Here is a 27,423-nt window from a genome sequence, read left to right as displayed (position 1 = left end):
GGGCCCTCTGCACACATTAACATTCATTCCTGCAGGTGTCTCTTGAACCAGAACCTCAGGACATCTAATACAGCTAATCATTGGAAGATTCAGGGAAGATAAAAATAGCTACTTTATGCCATGCATTATTTTTAGTGGAGGACTGGATATGAACTCCTGTGCAGGAGACATGCAGCAAAGTAGGAAGACAGTCTCTACATTAAAAGGGGCGGGGGATTATTCTAAAGGGTTGGAGAATAGCATAGGCAGCTAGGCATGCACGCTCAAGAAACAAAATTTCAAGATGCCTCTAGCTAAAAAGGTGGAGGTTTCATTTCATGTTAATTTGCGCCTGTATCTTCAATAAATAGCCCTGTCCCTGAGATTTAGAATCTAACTAATGAGAGATGTGTGGCTGCCACCAATCTACATTTCAGGACCACTTTTTGGGGGAAATACAAGACAGTATAGAAATAGGACACTAATTTCTTCACCTGCTGCGTTTTGGTCTGTTAAAGGCAGAGGAGGAGGAGGCCTCCTAAGGAGCAGGCTTTACCTGTGCCTTAGCCACCTACTTGTGGGACTCCCATCACACGGTCTTCCCCTGTGCCTGATGGGACAGAGGCAGCCAACACAACGCCCTCCAGACTTTGCTGAGGAGGAAGGCACTCAAAAAGCAGGAGCAAAGGCCAAAGCTGCTCTTGCAGCGGGACTCTTGCTGGACGTGGGAAACGTGGCTTCGTTGATCGCTTCTAGTTCCTGACTTCCAGCTTGCCCCCCGGCTGAGTCTGAGGGCCAGTTGCCGAGGCGGGCAGCCAGAGATACGCCTCCGGCCGCGGGACGGCGCTGCAGGGCCGTCCGGAGCAGCGAGGACTTCCGAGGTCGCCGCCGGACTTCCGGTGCCTCCTGGGCGGGGTCTGGCTGCGCTGAGCTGCGCTGCGCTTCCTTCCGGCGCCTCTTCCGCCCGTGCTCCCTCGGCTACCTCCCGGTCTTCCGCCCGGCCGCGCTCGCTGCCGCCATGGGTCCCCCCGGCTCCCTCGCCGCGCGGCCCTTCCGTTCCGCCCGCCGGCTCCCTCTCTGCCTCGCCCGCCATGCCCGGCTCCTCGTCGTCCCGGCGCGGCCCGGCGGCCTCGGCGCCGCACGTCTCGGTGTTCCCTTCCCCGCAGGAGCTGGGCTCGGCGCTGGCGCAGCTGGTGGCGCAGCGCGAGGCGCAGTGCGGGCCGGCCGGCCGCTTCTCGCTGGGCCTGGCCGGAGGCAGCCTGGTGCGCGTCCTGGCCCAGGAGCTGCCCGCCGCCGCCGCCTGCCCGGCCCGCTGGCTCCTGGCCTTCGCCGACGAGCGCCGCGTCCCGCTCAGCGACCCCGAGAGCAACTACGGCGCCTACCAGGTGGCCCTCCGAGGGGGAGGCTCTTTCGGGGGGCGGCGGGGTCCCGGGGGCAGCGGACCCCGCCTTGTGGGGTTCGCCGCACCGGCCCAAACAGATCGGGCTGGCCCTCCGGGATATAGAAATGAAATAGTCATCTTGTTTTTACTAATTATATAGTGCCGTTGATGTACTTTACAGAATAATATATATAAGCTAAAAAGAAACCAGCCCCTGCCCCGAGGGGCTTACAATCTAAATTTCAACAAGGGAGGAAAAAGAGGCAATTTATATGATGCTTTCATCACCTAGTACAAAAGTTGGAAAGAACCACCATAGATGGTTTTGTTGTTATGTGACCTGTGGTTACCTATTTCAGACGTACCTCCTTTCTAAAATTGCTGTACCTGAGGACCAAATTGTTGTTATCAACCCTTCGCTACCAGTGGAAGAGGCCGCTGCAGATTATGCAGCAAAACTGAAAGAGGTACAGTTGTGTGTTTTTTTCAGACAAGGTCCCATGTTGGGACAAAAAATCCTTGTGTGTTGAGAGTTAATTTACCATTCATTGCTTAACTTAGCTTATTTACCATTCATTGCTTAACTCAACATCCTAAATTTTGAGTTCCTGGCTAGAGCTCTTCCTAGTCTGCTCTGCTGCTCTGCATTAAATGGGCTGAGGGTCTTCTCAGTGGTGGCGCCCCAGTTTTGGAATGCTCTCCCCAAAGAGCCATGCCTAGTGCCTATGTTAGGATTTTTTTGGTGCTAGGTGAAAACCTTATTTTTCTCACTTTTCAAATTCAATTCTTTTTAGTTCTTAGAACTATTTTGCTTTCTTCTTATTGGTTTATAATTCTGTTTTTATTATGTGTGTGAGAGTTTTTTATGCAGTTGAATGGGTTTTTTATCCTTTTTGTTCATTTTGACCTGGTCCAACTTTTATATATGGATTAATATTTTGATTGAATTTGTAGTTTACTGATTTCAGTTTTTGAATTGTGCCCAGAAGACACAGTTTGTTGGGTCATCTGGAAACGCTAAATTAAAACAACCAAATAAAGTCACAGACCACCTAGTGGAATTTTTGATGAGCCAGTAACATTGATTGTGATTAATTGGGTGGTGTGCGGAGCCTGGTGATCAACTTGTTCACTTCAAGTTTCTCCTTGGCCCTATTTCAAAGCCACACCCTTTTTCTAAGAAATCTTGGGGTGGCAGGAAAGTGACGCTTCATGCAACACTGAGGTCAGTCAACAAGATGCAGAAGATGACCTCAAAAGGGAGGCTAGTGCTGCAGTACAATTCAAGCAAAACCGAAGGTTGCAAGGGCTGTGTGTGTTGGCCAAGGGAGTTATTTGTTTCTCCCACGCTCGAATCAAGCCTAGAGGGATCTTCTAGTAATAGTCAGAAATATGCATCTCTCTTTGCTAAATGAATTGGGTCTCCCCCCCCCTCCCTTGGCCCCCCTGACAGCTTGACAGCTTGAAGACTGAAAGCACTTTGGAAAATTGCTGGTGGGAGGCAAGGTCTTCCCTCTAATGCATTTGAAGGTCGGCTGTCCCTGACTTGGACACACCAAGGAATTGGCTGCCTGGCACTAAGGTATTTTGGTGCCAGTCAAATACCTTTTCCCAGGCTTATTATCATCTTCTGATGATATTATCATGGCTTCTTCTTTTTTCCTGCCATTAGGATTGCGATGCTGTTCCATTGCATTTTTACTTTTATTTTAAGCTCTGTAAAGCACAGTGATAATTGTATATTGAAGGGCAGTACTGAAAATGTGGTTGATAAATTTGTGTTCTTCCATTCTGTGTAGGCCTTCCAAGGCGAGGATATGCCTGTGTTTGACCTCTTGATCTTGGGAGTGGGACCAGATGGGCACACTTGCTCACTCTTTCCGGATCATTCTCTCTTGCAGGTGAGCCAGGGTGTGGAGCTGCAGTGAACTTTGATCATGTAGAACATGGGTTGGCAAACTAAGGCCCGGGGGCCGGATCAAGCCCACCAGGCTCATAAATCTGGCCTGCGGACTCTGCTGCCCGCTCAGTCAGTCTCCGTGTGCTGATCTAAGCCAGTGCGGTGCAGCATTTCCTTCAGAAGAAGCCATGGATGCCTCGCCGCGCGGGGACTGACTTCTGCGATGCTGGCATGGCTTTGGATTGGCTGCAGGAAGCTCCTGCAGCCAATCCGAAGCCACGGACACCTCTGCGCAATGCCCATTCTTTCCCGCTGAGGCAGCCGCGTATGGCCAAGAGCCGAGCGGAAGGAAGCGGCAGCGGCAGGGAGGCTGCCTCCGCCACCCAGGCCAGTGGCATGGGCTCTGCACCCCTGGCTGAGGCAGAGGACGAAACAGCGACGCTGCCAAAGACGAAGCAGCGGTGGCTGTGACGAGCGAGATGGACTCACAGAGCTCATTGGGCAGCCGTCGCGGCAGCTCCAATGGCGAGCGCTGTGTTGACAAGTTCGGCTTCCTCATCTCCAACAGCAGAGACGGAGCAGAGCAGGAGGCGTGGGTGTTGCGCACTGGGCGCGCTTGCAATGGGCAGGGGCACTCTTGCCAGTTTCGTGAGAGGGTGGGTATAGGCTCACCTCGAGCCCGGGATTGGCTGGCCAGAATCAGGAGGCAAGTGGTATCGTTCCCCACCCCCACCCCACTTTGTAGTAGCCTCAAGTGCTGCAGAGGTGCTCTCGCCATGCACAGGGGCACTGTTGCCATTCCGTGGATTGGCCTGTCTCTGTTCTTGGCATAGGTTCCTTTATCGCCACCAAGCCGCCCCCAAAATTTTTTGAGGGAGCCACCCCCCCAAAAAAGTTGATGGACGTTGCCTTTTGGTGTGCACGTGTAAAGCACAATGCGATCAATTATACAGGGTGGGGCTTACTTGCCTCTCCCAATATTTTATTCAAGGTGGCACCCATATTCTTGGGGAGGGGGGTAGGTGGAAGTTTCTGTCACACACACACACAGCAGGGCACTCTTCCCATGGTCAGGAGGCACACTCTGTGCCAAGAATGATGAGCTGTGGTAGGAAAACCCCATGGAAGGGAAACTGTTTGTGGTGTGGAGGCACTCTTTCTGTGGGCAGGGGTACCCTTCCCTGTTTGGGAGCTGGCTTGTGCCACTTTTTTTGGGGGGGTAGGTGGTTGAGGGTGAATAGCTGGTGGCTAAGTTTCTGTAACACACAAAACACATATACACCCCCCCATGGAAAACGGACGGAGAGCGGGATTAAAATCGTTCTTCATTTTAAATATTGTATTGTTTTTCCTATTTTTTGTGCACTACAAATACAATATGTGCAGCGTGCATAGGAAATTGTTCCCCCCCCCTCAAAATATAGTCCGGCCCCCACAAGGCCTGAGGGACAGTGGACCGGCCCCCTGTTGAAAAGGTTTGCTGACCCCTGTCATAGAATCACAGAATTGGGGGGGGGGACCCCAAGGGTCCTGCAATGCAAGAATCTCAACACGTGGTCCCTCACCCAGTTTGAAACCGAATGTGCCTGCAGGTTTATTGCTGCACTGCTCCTCTCTTGTCTGGGGAGCCTCAGGCTCAGGACCCAATGCAGCCCCCCAGGTCTCTCTGTCTGCCCTTGGAACTCTCTCCAGGCTGCTCCCCTCACTGGCCCTGCTTTGCCCCCTCCTTGAGTTTATGTTTGTGTCCTTGAACAGGATCCTGCCTCTTGCTTGCCTGGGTGCAGGATAGAGGGGTGTGCATGACTGAGTGAGTAGTGCAGAAGCTAGACTCCTCTTCCAAAGCAGCATTCACATTTGTTGAGTCACACTCAGCCTGAAAAGGGTTCTCCACCCCTGTGTGATCCATGTTCCTTTCAGAGGTCATGCCTCACGGCGTCTGAATAAGGAGGAGGAAGTAGAAGGGTCTGCTGTCTATCTAGCTGGCTATTTTAAACTGCTGAGGGGAATCGGATTAAGGCTTACTGGTGTCTTGCTTTGTCCTGAAGGCAGTCTGCCTGACACATTTAAATTGGATTTTGTTCTGGCAGTGCCAAGTGGGAATTCACTGGGCAGCTGGAACTTTGAGAGTGATGCTCTCCCACACTAGGAGCTAGCTAACCACTGAGCTTCTAGGTCAGGTGTGGGGATACTTTTTGAGCCCAAGGACTACATTCCCTTCTGAGAAACTTTACAGTGCTTGGCAGGGCCAGAAGCAAAAGGGGGCTGAGTAATAAATGTGCATGCTACTTTTGTGCAGTAAGCACTTTGGGCCAAATTTAGTTAACCAATCTCGCTAGCAGAAGTCTGCACAAGGACTTTCCCCACTTCTCCTCTCCCACTCCCCAGTTGGTTAAGGGGGGTAGGCAGGAGAACCTCCAGAACAGCACACAAGGGGAGGAGAGGGGAGATAGTTCCATCAGACAAGCAGAAAGGCTTGCTCTCATAGAGTTGAAGTCCTCTTTCTGTGTCCTCCATCCAGGAACACAAGACACATGATGAGGGTTCAAGTAGGCATTCTAGCCAGGCAAAAGCACCCAAAGAGGGTGCAGAGCTGGGCTGGTGAGGGGTGTGACTTGACACCTAGTCCCTCGGTTCCCCATTCCTGCTCTGTGTTAACCTCCAGATGTTGTTGGAGGACTCCAGCTCCCATCAGCTCCAGCGGTTGTGGCCAGTGGAGATGGGAGCTGAGAGAGGTGGTCCCGCAACCCCTGTAGGTTCCCCACCACCACCACTGTAGGTGGCTGCAAGGCATGACAAACTGATTGCCAGGGGAACAGATCTGGCAGGTGGTTAAACTGAATATTCTGGACACTTTCTTGTTATGTTATCTCAGATTTTGACCAGGTGTTTGCTCTCCTCCCCTTTCTCTTTGCCTTGCATCATCTGCTTTCATCGGATGATGACTCTTGACTCCACCCCTTTTCCTCTTATTCAACTACCTTTACTCAAACAATTCCCTTAGGATATTTGAAGTTTTTTGAAACTTATCTTTAGGGACTATCAATCAATTTAAAGATGAGTTATTTAACCATCTGCCTCCTAACTGATCAATATATTAAATTAAATTTAAATACATTTGTATTGTACCAAAACGTCAATAGAGGTTGCTGTTGGAGATGTTGGAGAAACCACAAGGGGACTTTTCAGTTTAATAAATGGAGCTACCTGTCGGCTATTAGAAGGGAAAGCTATAATATTTTCATTTTCATTCCTTATTGCAATAACACACAAGAACCCAAATAACTTTAGAAATTAAACAGTGCAAACTCACAGCCTCTCTCAGATTAAAATTGCCCCCAACATTGAATCAGCTTAAGTTTTAATTGCTTAAATGTCTAGTTCAAACTTGCTGTTCTAGTGTTTGTGTACTAGTGTGTGTATCAGTGAAAATCTTGATCTATTTTTTAAAAAAGAAATCTCATCAAAGATGCATTTGTTTTCCGACCTTTTGAAGTTTGGGAAAGTAAGAAAATAGCAAGTTTGGATATGGTTTTAAATGTACCTTGTAAATGTTGAAGTACATTAAATAGTCAACTCAAAAATATGTTTCGGCAGCCATAGGCAGTTGAAACATTCCAAAATGGAATGAAATGGTTTCTAAACACTTCCTGTGTTTTGCTTTTGCTTCTGTTGAAACCCCTGTTTTAAAAAAGGAAATGGCATCACTTGCCTAGCAGAGATAGAAGTACCAGAGCTGTTAGGTTCCAGCCTTGCATGTCCCTGAAATAATGTCTGACGAGGTGTCAGCATTACACTTCCAGGGGCCGGGCTTGCGTCTCCCCCATTTAGGGCATGTTGATATTACTGCTTACAGCACTGCTGCTTCAGGCAAGTAAAGCTGATGTGAGTAAAGGGTGAGAAATCTCTTATCTCTAATTGGGTTTTATACTGTTCCCTATCCCTGAGAGGCTTAGGAGTCAAACAGGATTGCTTGTATGTAACAGTTAAATGCTTGAGTAACTCCTTTTCCAATTGGAGTACAGTGGTGCCTCGCAAGACGAAATTAATCTGTTCCGCAAGTCTCTTCGTCTTGCGGTTTTTTCGTCTTGTGAAGCACGGCTATTAGCGGCTATTAGCGGCTTTAAGAAAAAGGAAACAAACTCGTGAAGCAAGCCCATGGGGAAATTCGTCTTGCGGAATGACTCAAAAAACGGAAAACTCTTTCGTCTTGCGCGTTTTTCGTCTTGCGAGGCATTCGTCTTGCGAGGTACCACTGTATTTCAGAAGCTTCTGCAACAAGAACGACTCAAAAATATGCAGAAACATTTCACCAAATTCAATATTAAACAAACCCCTAGCTGTTTAAACCATCTTGCTCATCCCAGGGCACTTCCTTGCAGATTTCTTGGGGGGGGGATTATGGATGCACTCATTTAGTTTATCAAGCCTGCAAGCCACTCCCCATCTAAGCCTGTTCTGCAGATGTGCCACACACCCACCCACCCAGTGTTGTTGCAGCACTTCCCCTCCTTTGGCTGTCCTCTCCCTTTGTTCCTGTGCCCATTTCTGTCTGTTCAGACAGCATGTATTTGGAGAAGCAAGAAAGTATCAAACGTAGCTGGAATCAGTATCAATCTTTTAGGTGCCAGCCCCCCTTTCCCAAGTTGACAAATATTCCCAATTCCTAGCTGCAATTGTTGCTCCATCTAAGTGCATGGGCAACCAGATTCCAGGGCATTCTCAAGTCTGGAGTGCTCCCAGGACTTCCATTTGCTGTTAAGTGCTTATGGCTACATATATAGTCATGTCAAATTTCCTCTTTTGCACTTGTGTTTAAATCTCACTCAACCTTTCTGTGTACCCGGCCACCTTGCTTCATTTCTGGGTGAAGATATGAATTTGCATGCATTCTTCACATTCTTTAAAGATGACTGGCCGGCTGGCTCTCAAGACTGGTTGCTCTGCATGGATGCTATGGAGGCTTGAATACCAGTGTCTGCCCAGTTAAAATATCTAGGCTTGCTCTTCAGAACAGGTGCTTGGCTGATGCCACAGATTGCCAGTAATGTGCCTGAGAATAGCTTTGTGGAGATCCTTTTCAATTATGGGCTTGGCACAATATGGTGTAGGCAGGGCTGTGACAGAACACCCCTAATCTCCCCTCCCTCCCTCTTTCCTGTGGCAGGAGCGGGAGAAAATAGTGGCTGCCATTAGCGATTCTCCAAAGCCACCTCCGGAGCGCATTACGCTGACACTCCCAGTGTTGAACGCGGCTCGCAGCGTGGTGTTTGTGGCCACTGGGGACAGCAAGGCTGCCGTGATTAAGGTAACATGCATCCTGTGGCTTCTTTCTCACAGGTTTGGAGGTGCGCTGGATTCCACCCTGGGAAAGAAGAGAATGGATTTGTTGTGGGGGGTGGGTCAGGAATACCAAGAGCTAGGAAACTTAGTACTGGTAGGTTTTTACCTGGGGTGGGGTACCTGTGGTCCTGAGTCCATTTTTGGATCACAGCTTCTAGCATCCCTGGACATTGGCCATTCCAGCTGGGGTTGATGGGATTTGGAGTCCCAACAAGGTCTGGAGAGCTTCAGCTTCTCCTGCCCTGGTTTATCTGTGGAGGAGTTAAACAGAAGTGTTTCAGAGTTAAATCAGATTTTTGACTGAATCAAACATTAACCTCCTAAAGATGTAACATGTTGAGTGTTTTAGAATTTACTTGTCTTAGAATTCCCCAGGAAAAGAATACACATCATCCTTGACAGAGCAATTGCATGAGGATGGTGAGGCTGTTGGGAACACACCTCTCGGCTTTTTCTGGGTTCCTAGAGAAGCAGCAGTGGAGCCACATGGCAGCAGCCTCTTCTTAAAGCAACACTGGCTTGTTTCTTCCAGCGTTAGCTGCTTTTGTCTGGGAGAGGAGAACAGCTTCAACCTCATTAAATGCTTGAAAGAGGTGTTCTAAGCCAGCTTGGCATGTGGCCTGACAGGAGTAATCAAGTTAGTATTGTCCACACCTGCAGCAGGGAACTGGCGGCCCTCCCGGCATTGCTGGACTGTCTCCCACCATCCCTGACCCTTAGCCAGGCTGCCTGGGACTGGTGGCACTTGAGAGGCCAGTAACATCTGGATGGGTGCAGGATTCCCACCCTTAGCATACAGCGGCTGCAGCAGCTCTCCAGGGATTTGGACGAGGAGATGCCAGGAATGGAAGGAGGGGCTTTTCTGCATGTAAAGCACGTGCTTCATTATTGAGCTATGGCTCTCTATTTTATAATGGTTTTTTTAAAAAAGTAAATCTCTTTAAGATGTTTTCATGGGAAATGATTCACAAAATAATAAATAATACTTCGCCCCGCAATTTCATGTTCTCTCTCCCCACTCTGATTATTCAAATTCATCAACTTCTGCAGGCTGGATTCATTTTGTGTAATTCTGTTTCTGTTAGTTTTGGGGCCGAGGGAGCTTATGGAGAGAACCGGAGGTCCAGCCCTCGCCACTGGGTGTCTATCTTTCCAGAAGCATTTAGCGTTTAAAAACACCCCTTTTGTTCAAACTGCTGCCTCTGCTACACCCTACCAACCTACCTGGTTTCCAAAGGCTTGTCTGATTCAGTAGATATCAAGGCTGCTAATCATGCAGTTTTGGGTTTGAATTCCGATTCTTATCTTTTGTTGGAGATGTGGTGAGGGAAATCTCTGTAACGTCTACATTTTGAGTACAGTGCAAATCATTAAGTTCCAAGTGATTAGCTTCTAACATCCTGTTTTTTGGGACAGCGTATTTTGGAAGGTGATGAAGAGAACCCACTGCCGGCTGCCCTGGTCCAACCCCACACTGGGAAGCTGTATTGGTTTCTGGATGAGCCAGCTGCAAAGGAGTTGACAATTCCCTTTGAGAAGCACTCCATCTTGTAGAAGCTCATGTTTCAGGTTGGGGAGAGCCAATCAAATGCAGGTTGTGGGGTAGAGCCCAGCCTGCCAACATTCCAGGTCACGGTCTCCACATCTGGTCGTAGCGCTCAGGAGTGGCACTAAACTAACACTGTTTCCCCCCCCCCCTTCTTTCCTCCTCTTAAAAAAATTAATGAAGTGATACATTTGTGGAGCACTCTGTAACCAATATAATTATTTCTTTAGCCAGGACAAAGTGTGAAATGGGGGTGGGGGGACGCTTGGGTCCAGCTACTAGTTGTAAACAGAGTTGCAGGGAACAGCGTTACAGTCTTTTATCATGTGAACAGTCTAATGTGGTGTAAAGTGAGTGCACAATTAAAGATGTAAAGTACAGCCACTCCATGTTGGCACTGTGTGTTCCTTTCTTCCTTGTGAGATTCTTCTTTAATATGGGGACAAGAGTGAAGTCTCTTCTGCATTGGCACTCATTATATATGGATGTTGGGTCAGTGCACATTTAACATACAGGGTACTAGCAGAATTTATATGGCCCTTGGTCGCAGTGTATTTGCAGGGCAGTTGGGGTCAACTTTGGCTGGCAAGACTCAGTTGAAAAGATGTAGAAGGGAGAGGTAGATAGGACGTGAAATGCAACGGAGCCAACTCACCAAAGCTTTGCAGTGACATCTAAAGTCTACAAGCTTCTAAACGGAGATAAAGAATGTACAGGAGCATCTTGAGAGGTTAACAGAAAAGCACAGCCAGATGACTGCAAGCCATGTCCACGTTTGGCTGGCACTGCTGCTTACAGCTATCAAAGGAAAAGATGTTCCATAGCCCTTCCCTGTGGGAGGAGGCTGAGCAACCCAATGGCCTGCACAAGAGGGGAAGGAGGTAAATTCTGAAGCACAGGAGCTCATCATGTTAGCCTCCCAGTGACACCCCCAGGGAAAGAAAAAGCAAAAAAAGGCAGGCAGCTTTGTTGCTCCATTATTTACATCTCCCAGAGAACAGCAGTCTTTGTAGTGTCAGTCATAGAATAGTGAAGCAGGTGGAATAGCAGGTAAGTACATTGCTTGGAAGTCCTGGGTTCACATCCCTGATCAGCCATGAAGTTCCTCTGGGCCAGTCACTGTTTGAACATTTGACAAGGTGCCCCATGATATTCTTGTAAAGAAGCTGGTAAAATGCGGTTTTGACTATGCTACCACTCAGTGGATTTGTAACTGGCTGACTGACCGAACCCAAAGGGTGCTCATCAATGGTTCCTCTTCATCCTGGAGAAGAGTGACTAGTGGGGTGCCACAGGGTTCTGTCTTGGGCCCGGTCTTATTCAACATCTTTATCAACGACTTGGATGATGGACTCAAGGGCATCCTGATCAAATTTGCAGATGACACCAAACTGGGAGGGGTGGCTAACACCCCAGAGGACAGGATCACACTTCAAAACGACCTTGACAGATTAGAGAACTGGGCCAAAACAAACAAGATGAATTTTAACAGGGAGAAATGTAAAGTATTGCACTTGGGCAAAAAAAATGAGAGGCACAAATACAAGATGGGTGACACCTGGCTTGAGAGCAGTACATGTGAAAAGGATCTAGGAGTCTTGGTTGACCACAAACTTGACATGAGCCAACAGTGTGACGCGGCAGCTAAAAAAGCCAATGCAATTCTGGGCTGCATCAATAGGAGTATAGCATCTAGATCAAGGGAAGTAATAGTGCCACTGTATTCTGCTCTGGTCAGACCTCACCTGGAGTACTGTGTCCAGTTCTGGGCACCACAGTTCAAGAAGGACACTGACAAACTGGAACGTGTCCAGAGGAGGGCAACCAAAATGGTCAAAGGCCTGGAAACGATGCCTTATGAGGAACGGCTAAGGGAGCTCCCTCCCAGGGCCCTTGGTGCACATGGGAAGCCAACATGCCCCCCCAAGTCCAATTTCTCTCTTTTTTTTTTTAATAAATTTTTGTTGGTTTTACAACATATATTAACACACAAAAACTAACAATTCACAACATAACACACTAACAGACAAACGTAAAAACACGTATAATTTCTTAACCTTTTTTTCCCTTAAACCTTATTCCAACGACTTCCCCATACCTCCCTTTTCTGCATCCCTGTTTTAAGCTTTTTCAGCAACCCCTAATTTCAATTACTTATAATTCAATTTCATTGATCCTTTTTCTCTTACCCAATTATTTGTCGCTGCAATTCTGTTTTACAATACCCATGACATTTTAGCACTCATTAATTTTACAACAGTTCTTAAGATAAACTTTAAATTTTTTCCAGTCTTCTTCCACCGTCTCTCTCCCTTGGTCGCGGATTCTGCCAGTCATCTCAGCCAGTCCCATATAGTCAATCACCTTCGTCTGCCACTCTTCCAGCGTGGGTAGTTCTTGTGTCTTCCAATACTTTGCTAAAAGAACTCTTGCTGCTGTTGTAGCATACATAAAGAACGTCCTATCTTTCCTTGACACCAATTGGCCTACCATGCCCAGGAGGAAGGCCTCTGGTTTCTTCTGAAAAGTACACTTAAGTACCTTCTTAATTTCATTATAGATCATTTCCCAGAAAGCCTTGATCCTTGGGCATGTCCACCAAAGGTGGTAAAAAGTACCTTCAGTTTCCTTACATTTCCAACATTTATTATTGGGCGTGTGATAAATTTTTGCAAGCTTGACTGGGGTCATGTACCACCTATAGATCATTTTCATAATGTTCTCTTTTAGGGCATTACATGCCGTAAATTTCATACCGGTGGTCCACAATTGTTCCCAGTCCGCAAACATAATATTGTGACCAATATCTTGTGCCCATTTAATCATAGCAGATTTAACCATCTCATCCTGTGTATTCCATTTCAACAGCAAGTTGTACATTCTTGACAAATTCTTAGTATTGGGTTCTAACAATTCTGTTTCTAATTTTGACCTCTCCACCTGAAAGCCAATTTTCCTGTCCTGTTTGAATACTTCATTTATCTGGTAATAATGAAGCCAGTCTCTTACTTTGGACTTCAATTTCTCATAACTCTGTAGTTTCACTTTTCCCTCCTCTTGTTCTAAAATTTCCCAGTATTTTGGCCATTTTGATTCCATATTAAGTTTTTTCACTTCCTTAGCTTCCATTGGTGACAACCACCTAGGGGTTTTGTTTTCCAACAAATCTTTATACCGAATCCAAACATTATATAATGCTTTCCTAACAATATGGTTTTTGAAGCCTTGATGGATTTTAACCTTGTCATACCATATATATGCATGCCAGCCAAATCTATTATTGAACCCTTCCAAATCCAAAATGTCTGTGTTTTCAAGAAGCAGCCAGTTTTTCAGCCAGCAAAAAGCCGCTGATTCATAATACAATTTTAAGTCCGGCAGGGCAAACCCCCCTCTTTCTTTTGCGTCAGTTAGTATCTTGAATTTTATTCTGGGCTTTTTGCCCTGCCAGACAAATCTAGATATGTCTTTCTGCCACCTCTTAAAACAATCCATTTTGTCCACAATCTGCAAAGCTTGAAACAAAAACAGCATTCTTGGCAAAACATTCATTTTGATAACAGCAATTCGGCCTAACAAGGAAAGTCTCAAATTTGTCCATATTTCTAAATCTTTCTTAACTTCTGTCCAACATTTCTCATAATTGTCTTTAAATAAGTTCATATTCTTAGATGTCAAGTTAATCCCCAGGTATTTCACCTTCTTTGCTACCATTAAACCAGTTTCACTCTGGAACTTCTCTCTTTCAGCAACTGTTAGATTTTTATCCAATACTTTCGTTTTCTGTTTGTTCAACTTAAAACCTGCCACTTGACCAAATACTTGTATTAGCTCTTGTATTATATAAATACAAGAGCTAATACAAGTATAAATACTTATAAATACTTGTATTAACTCTTTTCGTACTAGTGTCTGGCTCTTGTAAAGTTAGTACTAGATCATCTGCAAACGCTCTCAATTTATATTGTTTAGCTCCGACCTGAATCCCTTTAACCAGCTGGTCCCCTCTGATCATGTTTAATAAAACCTCCAAGACAGATATAAAAAGTAATGGGGATATTAGGCAGATATAAAAAGTAATGGGGATATTAGGCACCCCTGTCGTGTCCCTTTTTCAATAGCAAATTCTTCAGTAACCACATTATTTACAATCAATTTTGCTTTTTGTTCAGAATAAATTGCACCTATACCATTCTCAAAACCTTGGCCTACCCCCATCCCTTGAAGATTCTTCTTCATGAAGCTCCAAGAAATATTGTCAAAGGCTTTCTCCGCATCCACAACCCAAGTCCAATTTCTCCTTTTACCAGACAATGAGTTCCATCAAAAAACAAAAACAGAACAGTTATACTAAAATTAATCTCCAACCAGATATCCATCCCACCCACCCACCCCCAACAAAGCAAAAGAGGAGAAAAAGAAAGAAAAATTTAAAATGCCACCGACTGCTTAAGGCCATTTTAAAACACATTAACCACTTGGAACAGGGAACAATAGCAGAACAACTTCCCACACTTCCCAAAAAGGTTGTTCCAAATGAGGGCCTGGGCCATGCCCCCTGGGCCAGTTGGAAAGGCCTTGAAAGGGAGCAGGCCCTGCAGTCCTCACCACAGCCGATGGTCCAAGGTCTCACTGCCACAGGAGTCCTTTTGTAGCTGGGAGAGTGAGGGCCTGGGCCAGTTGGAAAAGCATTGGCATTAAGAATGGCATTAAGAACCATCATCACTGTCATTAACAAATGAAGAGAGACTTTAAGGTTTGAATACTCTTTTAGTCTTCTGTGAACCCCAAGAACTCCCGCTGCTACAAACCTTGAGGGGAAACGGCAGGCTGCTGGCAGAGCAGCATCCCCCACCCCCATTCAGCAGCATGGACGCACAGCCCTCCCGCTGCTTCAAAGATTCCTGGGGCTGCAGGGGGAAGCCGAGCCTGCCGGCAGAGAAGCACAACTCTCCCCACCGCCCCCATTCAGCAGCCCAGGAGCGCGGGGCATGGGCGCACAGCCCTCCCGCTGCTTCAAAGCTTCAAAGCTTCCCAGGGCTGCAGGGGGAAGCTGAGGCTGCCAGCAGAGGAGCGCCCCCCCACCACCAAAGAGCAGCCCAAGAGCGTGCCACACTCCGGCAATTTGGCTCCAGGGACCACACATTCGCTCCATAAGACGCACAGACATTTCCCCTTACTTTTTAAGAGTAAAAAAGTGTGTCTTATGGAGCGAAAAATACGGTATCCACAAATCATGTTGATAATGGAGGCTCGCCCATAGGCAGGGGCACACTCCCAGGTCACTCCCACTCTGCCTTTCGAGATTGTGTGACACTGCAGGATGCAGTGAACTCCCCATACCCCACAGAGGAGCATTGAGAGGATTTATGCCTCATTTCTCTCCTTCCTCTGCCTGAACTTCTTCACAACCCACAGAGGGCTACAAAGAACAACCACCGTTGACTCATTGATGTAACCGGAAACCCCAAAAACAGTACTTCTGTCTTGTCAGGATTCAACCTCAATCCATTAGTCATCATCCATCCTTCAATCACCTCCAGACACAGGACATTCATTGCCTTCATTGGTTCTGATTTAAAAGAGAGGTAGAGCTGGGTATCATCTGCATACTGGTGAACACCCAGGCCAAACCCCCTGGTGATCTCTCTCAGCATCTTCATATAAATGTTGAAAAGCATGGGGGAGAGGACGGAGCCCTGAGGCACCCCACAAGTGAGAGCCCAGGGGTCTGAACACTCATCCCCCAACATCACTTTCTAGACATGACCCAGTTTGTGTTTGAAACAAAAAAGAAAATGATGACAAGAAGAGTGACTAGTGGGGTGCCACAGGGTTCTGTCTTGGGCCCGGTCTTATTCAACATCTTTATCAACGACTTGGATGATGGACTCAAGGGCATCCTGATCAAATTTGCAGATGACACCAAACTGGGAGGGGTGGCTAACACCCCAGAGGACAGGATCACACTTCAAAACGACCTTGACAGATTAGAGAACTGGGCCAAAACAAACAAGATGAATTTTAACAGGGAGAAATGTAAAGTATTGTAAAGTGAGAGAGAGAATCCTAAGAATCCAGACTTTTATACAAAAGAAAAAGGCCCACTTCACAGTTAAAGGGAAGTCCTGGTCCCACTCTATTCTAACTGGTCAGACCACACCTGGAGACCTGGGTCCAGTTCTGGACCCCACAATTTAAGATTTGTGCAGAGAAGGGTGACCAAGATTATCAGGCATCTGCAATCCAAGCCTTATGAGAAATAGTTGAAGAAGCTGGTGTGTTTAGTCTGGAAAAGAGGAGGCTGAGAGGAGATATGAGAGCCATCTTCAATTTTTTTCAGGGAAATCTGTCCCATAGAAGAGGCAGCAAGCTTGTTTGCTCCTGCTGGAGGGTAGGACTCGAACCCATGGCTTCAAATTGCCAGAAAAGAGATTCCAGCTAACTTTCTGACAGTAAGAGCTGTTTGACAGAGGAACGGTCTCCCTTGGGAGGTTGTGGACTCTCCTTTCTTGGAGGTTTTTAAGCAGAGGTTGATAGGTGTGGGGTGCTCTTGGATTTTTTCATAGAGTACGGATGCAATGTGTGCAACAATGCAATTCTCCCCTTATTTACTCAGAAGGGGGTAGGGAAATCCACTGTTGAATGTGGCTTTCATTATTATTATTATTCCCTGCCCATCTGACTGGGTTTCCCAAGCCACTATGGGCGGGTTACAGCATATATAAAAGCATAATAAACATTACACATTAAAAGGCTTCCCTCTACAGGGCTGCCTTCAGATGTCTTCTAAAAGTGTATCTCCTTGACATCTGATGGGATGGTGTTCCACAGGGAGGGTGCTACTGCCAAAAGGAAAGTGCAAGTTCCATGCATCACACAAGTTCTAGATGGCCGTTTGCCATGGTTGCTTCAGTTGAGATTCCTGCATTGCAGGGGTTGGACCACATGACCCTCAGGGTCTCTTCCAACTCTACCATTCCGTGAGTCTATGATCCTATGAATCCCGGAGTTATGCAGTTAACTGAGATACAGTGTGCAAGACTTTCCCCCTGCTTTGCCCCCTTTACCTTTATCCTACTCTTCCTGCTCTGGCAAAGCTTTTCTCCATTGTTTTCATAGAATCATAGAATCATAGAGTTGGAAGAGACCACAAGGGCCATCGAGTCCAACCCCCTGCCAAGCAGGAAACACCATCAGAGCACTCCTGACATATGGTTGTCAAGCCTCTGCTTAAAGACCTCCAAAGAAGGAGACTCCACCACACTCCTTGGCAGCAAATTCCACTGTCGAACAGCTCTTACTGTCAGGAAGTTCTTCCTAATGTTTAGGTGGAATCTTCTTTCTTGTAGTTTTGCCACATTTAGCTTCAGCTGCTTCATTGTTGACCAGCTCAGCTGCTGCTGAATGCACAGGCATATCGACAGCAAAAAGAGAGAGAGAAGGCAGCTCTTGTAGGACATTCTAGTATATATTAGGTAAAGGGACCCCTGACCATTAGGTCCAGTCGTGGCTGACTCTGGGGTTGTGGCGCTCATCTCGCTTTATTGGCCAAGGGAGCCAGCGTACAGCTTCTGGGTCATGTGGCCAGCATGACTAAGCAGCTTCTGGCAAACCAGAGCAGTGCACAGAAACGCCGTTTACCTTCCCGCCGGAGTATTTATCTACTTGCAGTTTGACGTGCTTTCAAACTGCTAGGTTGGCAGGAGCAATGGGAGCTTACCCCGTTGCGGGGATTCGAACCACCGACCTTCTGATCGGCAAGCGCTAGGCTCTGTGGTTTAACCCACAGTGCCATCCGCGTCCCTCCTAGTATATATTACTCATTTATTTTAAAAAAAATTATATGCTGCTATTCATAAAAAAGGGACGCAGGTGGCACTGTGGGTTAAACCACAGAGCCTAGGGCTTGCCGATCAGAAGGTCGTGGTTCGAATCCCCGCGATGGGGTGAGCGCCCGTTGCTTGTTTCCTGCTAACCTATTCATAAAAAATATTAGAGCAGTTGTCAGGGGTTCGGGAGCAGGAGCACAGGGGAGAGAGGAAATGGAGAGCGAGGGGGAGGAATCCGAAGGCAGCGTAGGGGAGTATGACAGTGACCCGAGAGATTCCATGAGCTTCTCCAGCGAATCAGAAGATTCCCAGAAGGGGGCGCCGATGGTCAGGGCAAGGGGGGTCCCAGGGGGGACGCACCAGAAACAAGGAGCCAGCGGGGAACCCCAAAGCAGCAGCGGGGGATCAGGACCAGTTTCCCCACCAGAGCGTAGTGGGGGGGAAGAGTCACATGTGTCAGGACCAGCGTCTCCTCCAGCGGGGAGAGGAGATGAGTCAGGGCTGACCATGCCTCCATCGGAGAGTGGGGGAATGGAGGGGAGGTCAGTTGCAGCTAGCCCCCCCCCGAAGGGGGAAGCAGTGACAGCAGCAGTGAAATGGTCAGGAGGAAAGTTGCTGGCTGGGCGCGCGCGCCAAGTTCAAATGTGCAGGCGCAGGGGACAGCAGGAGACCCGGATGGGGAACCAGCTCCTAAAGCCCGCTGGAGGGAGGGAGAAGGCTCAGGGGAATCAGCGTCAGAAGAGTCAAAGAGTAAAAGACAAAGTCCAGCAACTGGAGGAACGTGTAGCTACGCTCCAAAGAATTAGAGAGCTGGAGCTCTTCTTGGAAGCAACAGAGCACACCGTCTCCACCAAGGAGGAGACAGGGGACTCCCCTGAGAAGGAGGCTAGTTCACCAACACAGGAGCCAGATATATGGAGAAACGTGACTCAAAGAAGTAGGAGGCCCAGGGTTCGCTCTGATTGTTTAGAAATACGCAATCGCTTTGAGGTCCTTTCCCCTAGCATGGAAGACGAAGAGCAGACTCCATTTGAGGATCTCTCCCTCATTACAGTCGATCAGGTATATGAAGACGAGCAGCAAAGGCAGTCTTCAGGGAATGTGCAGGCGACCTTGGAACGGACAGCTCACGGAAGAACCCCGACCAGACCTAAGAGGAGGCGTGTAGTGGTGATAGGGGATTCCCTACTGAGGGGAACAGAAGCAGTGATCTGTGGGCCTGACAAGATGTCTCGGGAAGTGTGTTGTCTCCCCGGGGCTAAGATCCAAGATGTAACTGAACGACTGCAAGGAATCATAAAACCCACTGACAAATACCCCTTCCTCTTGGTTCATGTGGGAACCAATGACACTGCAAGCAATAGCCTCCAGAAGATCAAAAGAGATTACGAGGCTCTGGGCAGGAAATTGAAGCAATTAAATGCACAAATTGTCATCTCATCTGTCCTCCCAGTTGAACGACGTGGCCCAGGGAGAGAGGGAAAAATAGTGGAAGTGAACAACTGGCTTCGCAAATGGTGTAAACAGGAACGGTTTGGATTCTTAGATCACGGAATGCAGTTTCTTGAAGATGGACTTCTGGCAAGCGATGGGCTGCACCTCACAACGGTTGGTAGGAATGTTTTTGCAAAAAATCTCAGAAACCTCATCAGGAGGGCTTTAAACTGACTAATGTGGGGGAGGGAGACAGTGCTCCTGAAGGTAGGAGTCTATCAATTGATGAAGATGATCATCCAAATGTCATAGACCGAATGGAGCAAACAGCACGCAGACCTAGTGGTGGGAGGAAAAAATCCTTAAATAAGAGACACGGGGGAATGATTAATGGACTTCAATGTCTGTACACTAATGCGCAAAGTATGGGAAATAAACAAGATGAGCTTGAGCTCTTGGTACAGCAAACTAAATATGACATAATAGGCATCACTGAAACCTGGTGGGATAAGTCCCACGATTGGAATGTAATAATGGAGGGATACAATCTATTTCAGAGAAACAGACCAGACAAGAAAGGAGGAGGAGTGGCGTTATATGTCAGGGATGTGTATACCTGTGAAGAGATCCAAGATTTAGAACCTCAAAGCCAAAGTGAGAGCATTTGGGTCAAAATTAAGGGAGAGAAGAATAACAGGGACCTCATTGTGGGAGTTTACTATAGATCCCCAAGCCAAACGGAGGACATAGATGATGCCTTCCTGGAACAGATGGCCAAGCATGCAAAAGGAAGGGAGATAGTAGTAATGGGGGACTTCAATTACCCGGATATTTGTTGGATGTCAAACTCAGCCAAGAGCATAAGGTCAAACAGATTCCTCACTGGCCTTGCAGACAACTTCATTGTCCAGAAAGTGGGAGAAGCTACAAGAGGAACAGCCATTTTAGATCTGGTCCTAACCAATGTTGATGACCTGGTTAGTGGGGTAGAAGTGGAAGGATCATTAGGCGCGAGTGATCATGCTCTTCTGAAGTTTACTATACAGCGGAAAGGAGCAGCCAAGCATACTAGGACTCAATTTCTCGACTTTAAGAAAGCCGACTTCATAAAACTTAGGGAAGTGCTGGGTGAGATCCCATGGACAGTAATACTAAAAGGAAAGGGAGTTCATGATGGCTGGGAGTTTGTTAAGAGGGAGATAGTAAAAGCACAACTTCAGGCAATACCAATGAGACGGAAACATGGAAGGTGCCTAAAGAAGCCAGGGTGGCTATCTAAAGAACTTTTAACTGAGTTAAGATTAAAAAAGGATGTGTACAAAAAATGGAAAAGGGGGGAAACCACCAAAGAGGAATTCAAACAAATAGCCAGCACGTGTAGACACAAAGTCAGAAAAGCTAAAGCACAGAATGAACTCAGGCTTGCTAGAGAGGTTAAAAGCAACAAAAAAGGCTTTTATGGGTATGTTCGTAGCAAAAGGAAGAACAAAGAAACAGTGGGGTCACTCAGAGGAGAAGATGGTGAAATGCAAACAGGGGACACAGAAAGGGCTGAACTCCTCAATGCCTTCTTTGCCTCAGTCTTCTCCGATAAAGAAAACAATGCCCGACCTGAAGAATTTGGAGCAAATGATTCAGCAGAGGAAACACAGCCCAGAATAACTAAGGAGATAGTACAAGAATACTTGGCTAGTCTAGATGTATTCAAGTCTCCAGGGCCAGATGAACTGCATCCAAGAGTATTAAAAGAACTGGCAGATGTGATTTCAGAACCACTGGCAGTCATCTTTGAGAATTCCTGGAGAACAGGCGAAGTCCCGGCAGACTGGAGGAGGGCAAATGTTGTCCCTATTTTCAAAAAGGGGAAAAGAGAGGACCCAAATAATTACCGCCCAGTCAGTCTGACATCAATACCAGGGAAGATTCTGGAGCAGATCATTAAGCAAACAGTCTGTGAGCACCTGGAAAGGAATGCTGTGATCACCAATAGTCAGCATGGATTTCTGAAAAATAAGTCATGTCAGACTAACCTGATCTCGTTTTTTGACAGAATTACAAGCCTGGTAGATGAAGGGAACGCAGTGGATGTAGCCTACCTTGATTTCAGCAAGGCATTTGACAAGGTGCCCCATGATATTCTTGTAAAGAAGCTGGTAAAATGCGGTCTTGACTATGCTACCACTCAGTGGATTTGTAACTGGCTGACTGACCGAACCCAAAGGGTGCTCATCAATGGTTCCTCTTCATCCTGGAGAAGAGTGACTAGTGGGGTGCCACAGGGTTCTGTCTTGGGCCCGGTCTTATTCAACATCTTTATCAACGACTTGGATGATGGACTCAAGGGCATCCTGATCAAATTTGCAGATGACACCAAACTGGGAGGGGTGGCTAACACCCCAGAGGACAGGAACACACTTCAAAACGACCTTGACAGATTAGAGAACTGGGCCAAAACAAACAAGATGAATTTTAACAGGGAGAAATGTAAAGTATTGCACTTGGGCAAAAAAAATGAGAGGCACAAATACAAGATGGGTGACACCTGGCTTGAGAGCACTACATGTGAAAAGGATCTAGGAGTCTTGGTTGACCACAAACTTGACATGAGCCAACAGTGTGACGCGGCAGCTAAAAAAGCCAATGCAATTCTGGGCTGCATCAATAGGAGTATAGCATCTAGATCAAGGGAAGTAATAGTGCCACTGTATTCTGCTCTGGTCAGACCTCACCTGGAGTACTGTGTCCAGTTCTGGGCACCACAGTTCAAGAAGGACATTGACAAACTGGAACGTGTCCAGAGGAGGGCAACCAAAATGGTCAAAGGCCTGGAAACGATGCCTTATGAGGAACGGCTAAGGGAGCTGGGCATGTTTAGCCTGGAGAAGAGGAGGTTAAGGGGTGATATGATAGCCATGTTCAAATATATAAAAGGATGTCACATAGAGGAGGGAGAAAGGTTGTTTTCTGCTGCTCCAGAGAAGCGGACACGGAGCAATGGATCCAAACTACAAGAAAGAAGATTCCACCTAAACATTAGGAAGAACTTCCTGACAGTAAGAGCTGTTCGACAGTGGAATTTGCTGCCAAGGAGTGTGGTGGAGTCTCCTTCTTTGGAGGTCTTTAAGCAGAGGCTTGACAACCATATGTCAGGAGTGCTCTGATGGTGTTTCCTGCTTGGCAGGGGGTTGGACTCGATGGCCCTTGTGGTCTCTTCCAACTCTATGATTCTATGATTCTATGAGTCTAGAAAGGGCGAGACCCCGGCGGGCAGGCGGACCCAGAGGAGGAAAGAGCAGAGGAAAAGGTGGAGTAAGGCGAGGGTCTTAAACTGGTGTATAGGGGGAGGAGATTCAGACGGAGCATCAGCGGTCTAAAGCCTGAGACGTAGGGCTGCGCGCTGCGGCTGTGGAAGTGAAACTGAACTTCAATAAAGACTTTTGTATTTAACAACGAAGCAGCGTTGGTCCTTTGTGAGCTGGGACCTAGGGCGGCTCTGACAGCAGTGTACAACAATTACATGTAAAATCACACAATAAAAACTATATAAAATGTTAAAATCAGAGACCAACAAGAAGTTTCCCCAGCCACTCTGGGCGGCTTACAGCATATATAAAAATACAACAAAACATCAAACATTAAAAAACAGAATATCCTGTACAGGCAACAAACAAACCAATATATCAATAGAAACCAATAACAACAACAACAACAATAAGCAGTTTATTATACCCAACTTAAAATAACTGCCAACCCCAACAAAACATTTAATCAACCTCAACCTGTCAAAAACAAAACAGAAGAACCCAAATTAGAACCATTTAAAGCTTTGTAAAACATTTTAGCCATTTGCCCCAACCCAAGAGTTGTTCCAGCAATGTCCCAGCCTCTTTGAGCTGCTCAAGGTGAGTCTGGAAAGACGTGTTCCTAATTGGGCTACATATAAAGACCTCTTGGAAGAAGAAGATTACAAACCGAAAGTGAAAAAATACGAGGAAATAAAACATCACCTGATGGGTTGGCTACAATATTATCAATCAGTAGAGGTATTTAGGATAGATAACAAAAAAGGTTTTGCAGTGGAAGAATCAAAAATAGATAACGATCTAATACCAAACAAGAAAAGAATAATTTCCAGTATGTATAGACTCCTTTTAGAATGGGAGGTGAAAGATGAGGAGGTAAAAGAGATAATGATTAAGTGGGCGAAAGATATTGGTAGGAACATCCAATTATCAGCATGGGAAAGATTGTGGAACAAAACATGGAAATACACGGCCTGTTGTACACTAAAGGAAAATCTTTTGAAGATGTTCTACAGGTGGTATATAACTCCCAGCAAACTCCAAAAAGTATAAAATGAGATCGTAACACTTGCTGGAGGTGTGGTGGGATTGAAAGAGGGAAAAAAGGGATTTTTGGGATATTATATAAGAGGAGCTGAAGAAATTGTTTTGTTTTGTTTTAATAATTTTTCATTAAACTTCCAATTTATAACAAATCAAATCATAATCCAATTCAAAATAATAACAAATTAAATAAAAATTAAAAAAACCAAATTACAATCCGAATTATTAAATTTCAAACGGACTTCCCATATTCTAGACCTCTGAAGAACTGTGAAGAATATGTTTAAGCAAACCTTTATATATATAAAAAAACCCAGAAGCTTTCTTGTTGAGTATTTTGGACTCGGATATACCAAACGAAAAAAAGAGAATATTATTATATGCCACAACGGCAGGTAGAATATTAATAGCTAGGCATTGGAAAAGTGAAAAAGTACCAACAAAAAAGGAATGGCAGGATAAGCTATTTGAGTATCTCAAGTTGGCAACAATGACAGATGCGATTAGGAGACAACCTAACCAAAAATTCCAAAAGGAATGGGGAATATATAGAGATTATGTGAAAAACCAGTGTCCCCAAGTAAAAACTTGGATTTGCTTTGATTAACTTTTGCAAACCACAGTATGAATTATTAGTATAGTATGTGGAAAACAGTAGAAATGAAGAAAGCATAATAGGAGCAGTTTAACAAATAGATAAAATAGACCTGTTTAGAGGAAGATGGAAGTCTATTTGAGAAGAAAAGGAATGAAGATTAAAGAATATGGTGACATAAGTCAATATGCAAGACTGATAGATTTATGGTTGCATGTATGTATTTGGTATGTTTTTTTCTTATTTTCTTTTCTCTCTTTTTGCTTTTTTATTTCTATATCTTCTTTTGTTTGTAGTCATTATTTTGGTGATTTTATTGTGTATGTTTGTAGTAAGTAATAAAATTAATAAAAAGCATTTTTAAAAAAATGTCTTCCTAATCACCTGCATAAACCTGGCGGCACAGAAAACATTTCAGCATGGAAGCAGAGGGCAGCAGCTGCTGAATCTCTCTTGGCACAATATTCCACAATACCGGAATGTGATTTGTTTTGAGGTACAAAGCTTCTCCGTCTTAGGATGGGCAAACAGGTCACAGAATTTCTTTTCCTGGCCCTTTTTCTGCCCTCCTCCTTTCCTTTCAGCAACACAAGTGAAGAGGGGGAAAGCCTTTTCCCTTTCCTTCTAGACCACCTTCTGAACTGAGCGAGAGGCAAATGTAGGGGAAGAAGAGGGCAGCCCAAGACCTCTGGGCACCTGAGGCAGACCCCAAGATGGCACCCTCTCCCTGCCTGGGGAGAAGGGCTGAGGGAAGATCTGCATCAGGAACAAGCGGGAAGGAAAGACTTGTCAGGATCTGCTTCCCCGGTGGATCCTGGCCCCTGAGGCAGCGCCCTCCCCTTGCCTCCTGCCCCTCACTGAAGTCTTATCTTTGTCCAGGGGGCAAACTTCTCCACTGTCCTCCATCCAGGCAAGGCGGAGGCCTGACCCAGCTGAGCCAAAGCCCTCAGGGAGGTGTTGATGCACTGGAGAACCTTTATCTGTTGATGCTGCCATGCGAACAAACAACATTGCTTCTTGTACTATTAAAGTCTTAACATAAAAATAGTCCGTGCTTTTTTCCTGGTGGAATGCACCGGAACCCAGTTCTGGGATGGTTTTTTGGTCAATCTACTCACCTTCTCTATCTCCCCAAGCTGTCACACTGCAGGATTTGAAGTCCAGCAGATCCGAAGGGCCACAGGTGCTGCATCCCTGATCTACACCAGCAGACCTTCCACCTGGCTGCAGCCGTGGCACCATGGGAGTCACCTGTTGGACTGGGGAGAGAACTCTGAACAAGAGACCTACCTTTGCTGCCAGTGCTGTTGAGAAAGAGCAGAACCAAGAGCCAAGGAGGTTGGCTTAAAGAAGAGGCAACGCTGTGCACTTATCTTGGAGCAGTCTGTGGGACTGCTGAATGGGTTTGCATAGGATTGGGCTGCACAGCAGCACTCCTATGCAGACTTACTTGGGAGTAAGCCCCACTGAATTCTTATTCTTAATGGGTTTAATATTAAATCCAGTGATCACCTTTCAAGGCAATGTACAAACATCATCTGAAATCAAACCACACAAACTATACCATCAAACCAACAATGGCAATAATGTTTAAACTATCACTAGTGATAGAACAGTGACATCACACTCAAAAGCTACTTAAAACTGAGTAGCACTTCTAAGTAAACACACAAAGGCAAGCCCCCTGCCTTTCCACACTATTTAGAGGGACAAACAGCACCCACTATTTGCTGGGACAAACAGTAGCAAACTTTCCAGCTGTTGGTAGTTGTGTGTGTTTAAACACACCTGGATCACCACTATGGGGACTGAATAAAGCAGGCTTTCAGTTGGGTTAAGCAAAGAGACTGTTGTGTTCAAACATCCCCCCGGGACAGAAGATGTGTGCTTGGATCACAGTCTTGTTCTGATGCAACTCCAGATGTTCTAATGCAGCTGGCTGTGACTATTTCCTACAGAACATACTATGTGCAGATGCATTTGCAGCATCCCTGGCTGCAAGGAGTGTGTGTGTGGGGGGGGGCTGCTGGTGGGGAGGTTATCTTGGGACACAGAGCTGCAGCTGCACTTCCTGCCACTCCACTAAATAATTCCAAGAAACAAACCTGGATCTTGTGAGTGTCCAGCTGGCAAATCTGGACAGGCCAGATGCTGGAAGACGCCCAAAATGGCTGATAGGAGGACGCTGTGTCAACATTTTTTCATAGTGTTGGTGGGAGCCTTGCAGGTAATCTCATCAACCCAGAGCTAGAGAGAGACACCTGACCCCCCTCTAGGTTGATTGTCCAGTTGCTCCTTTCTCCCAATGATCAACTGAAATACTGTATACTCCTGTCACCTCAGCCCATGAGATCCAGTCCTGCCCTCTGGGACAGCAGAGAACATGTCTTTGCCTTGAACTGTGTGGTGGTGTAGTGTGGGAGGGACCACAGGGCGGCTGCCCCAGGCGCAAAATTGTTGGGGGCGCAAAGTTTCAATGCTTGGTGCTGTCTCAATACAGCTTTGCGCTTCTGTCACAGGGATCCATTGAAAATGGTGTCTCCATGTGAACCAAGAAGTCACCTCTCCTGACAATGCAACAATTCTTCTTATCTCTGCACCTGCGGATCTTTTGGATGATGCTCTTAGTTGAATGTGCATACACACTCCATCCGTTTCCCTCCCTCCACGTGGCCCTGGGCACTGGCAACCCACACTATGTCACTGGTTCTGTGTGGCCATCCTGCAGAGAGTTGAAGAGCATCATCGCATCCCCAACGCCAGTCCTTTGATCCTTTTCTCATGGGACTTTCTCACCTTATCCCTGTCTATCTTTACTGCTCTCAGCTTCCTTGTATGCTGTACTTAATATGTAGCACCCAGAAGTGCCGTACTGATTTCATCTGCGTTTTAATTAATTTTAAGTGTATTCATTCCTTTGTGGGATTTTTTTTTGGGGAGTGTCTTTAAGTTGTTTTTATTTACATTTTAATTTTATGCACTGTTGTAGAGAGTTGCTTAAGTGGTTTATAAATCTGTCTCTATAAATATACCGCCCCGCCCCCGCTATGTAATCCGGATTTGCCCTTGC

At 46.3% G+C, this 27,423-nt stretch overlaps 1 protein-coding gene across 1 annotated transcript; it reads left to right on the top strand.

Annotated features, from left to right (window-relative positions):
* The first annotated feature begins 1,027 nt into the window (after window positions 1–1,027).
* PGLS (6-phosphogluconolactonase) lies at window positions 1,028–10,530 on the top strand. The gene is made up of 5 exons (XM_053368949.1): window positions 1,028–1,364; window positions 1,720–1,827; window positions 3,160–3,261; window positions 8,425–8,565; window positions 10,017–10,530. Exons 1-5 carry the CDS (start codon window positions 1,071–1,073, stop codon window positions 10,152–10,154), a joined length of 783 nt encoding a protein of 260 aa, XP_053224924.1. The 5' UTR covers window positions 1,028–1,070; the 3' UTR covers window positions 10,155–10,530.
* The last annotated feature ends 16,893 nt before the right edge of the window (window positions 10,531–27,423 follow it).

Source organism: Podarcis raffonei, chromosome 2 (assembly GCF_027172205.1).
Source record: "Podarcis raffonei isolate rPodRaf1 chromosome 2, rPodRaf1.pri, whole genome shotgun sequence".
Taxonomy (NCBI): Eukaryota; Metazoa; Chordata; class Lepidosauria; order Squamata; family Lacertidae; genus Podarcis; species Podarcis raffonei.
This window is presented reverse-complemented; position numbering and strand designations above follow the sequence as displayed.

What these genes read in the sequence shown, in the direction of transcription:
- PGLS (XM_053368949.1), top strand. Translation starts at nt 1,071, where the DNA reads ATGCCCGGCTCCTCGTCGTCCCGGCGCGGCCCGGCGGCCTCGGCGCCG. An exon ending in ATGCAGCAAAACTGAAAGAG is followed by an intron (nt 1,828 to 3,159) that starts GTACAGTTGTGT and finishes CATTCTGTGTAG; the next exon opens with GCCTTCCAAGGCGAGGATAT. An exon ending in CGGATCATTCTCTCTTGCAG is followed by an intron (nt 3,262 to 8,424) that starts GTGAGCCAGGGT and finishes TTCCTGTGGCAG; the next exon opens with GAGCGGGAGAAAATAGTGGC.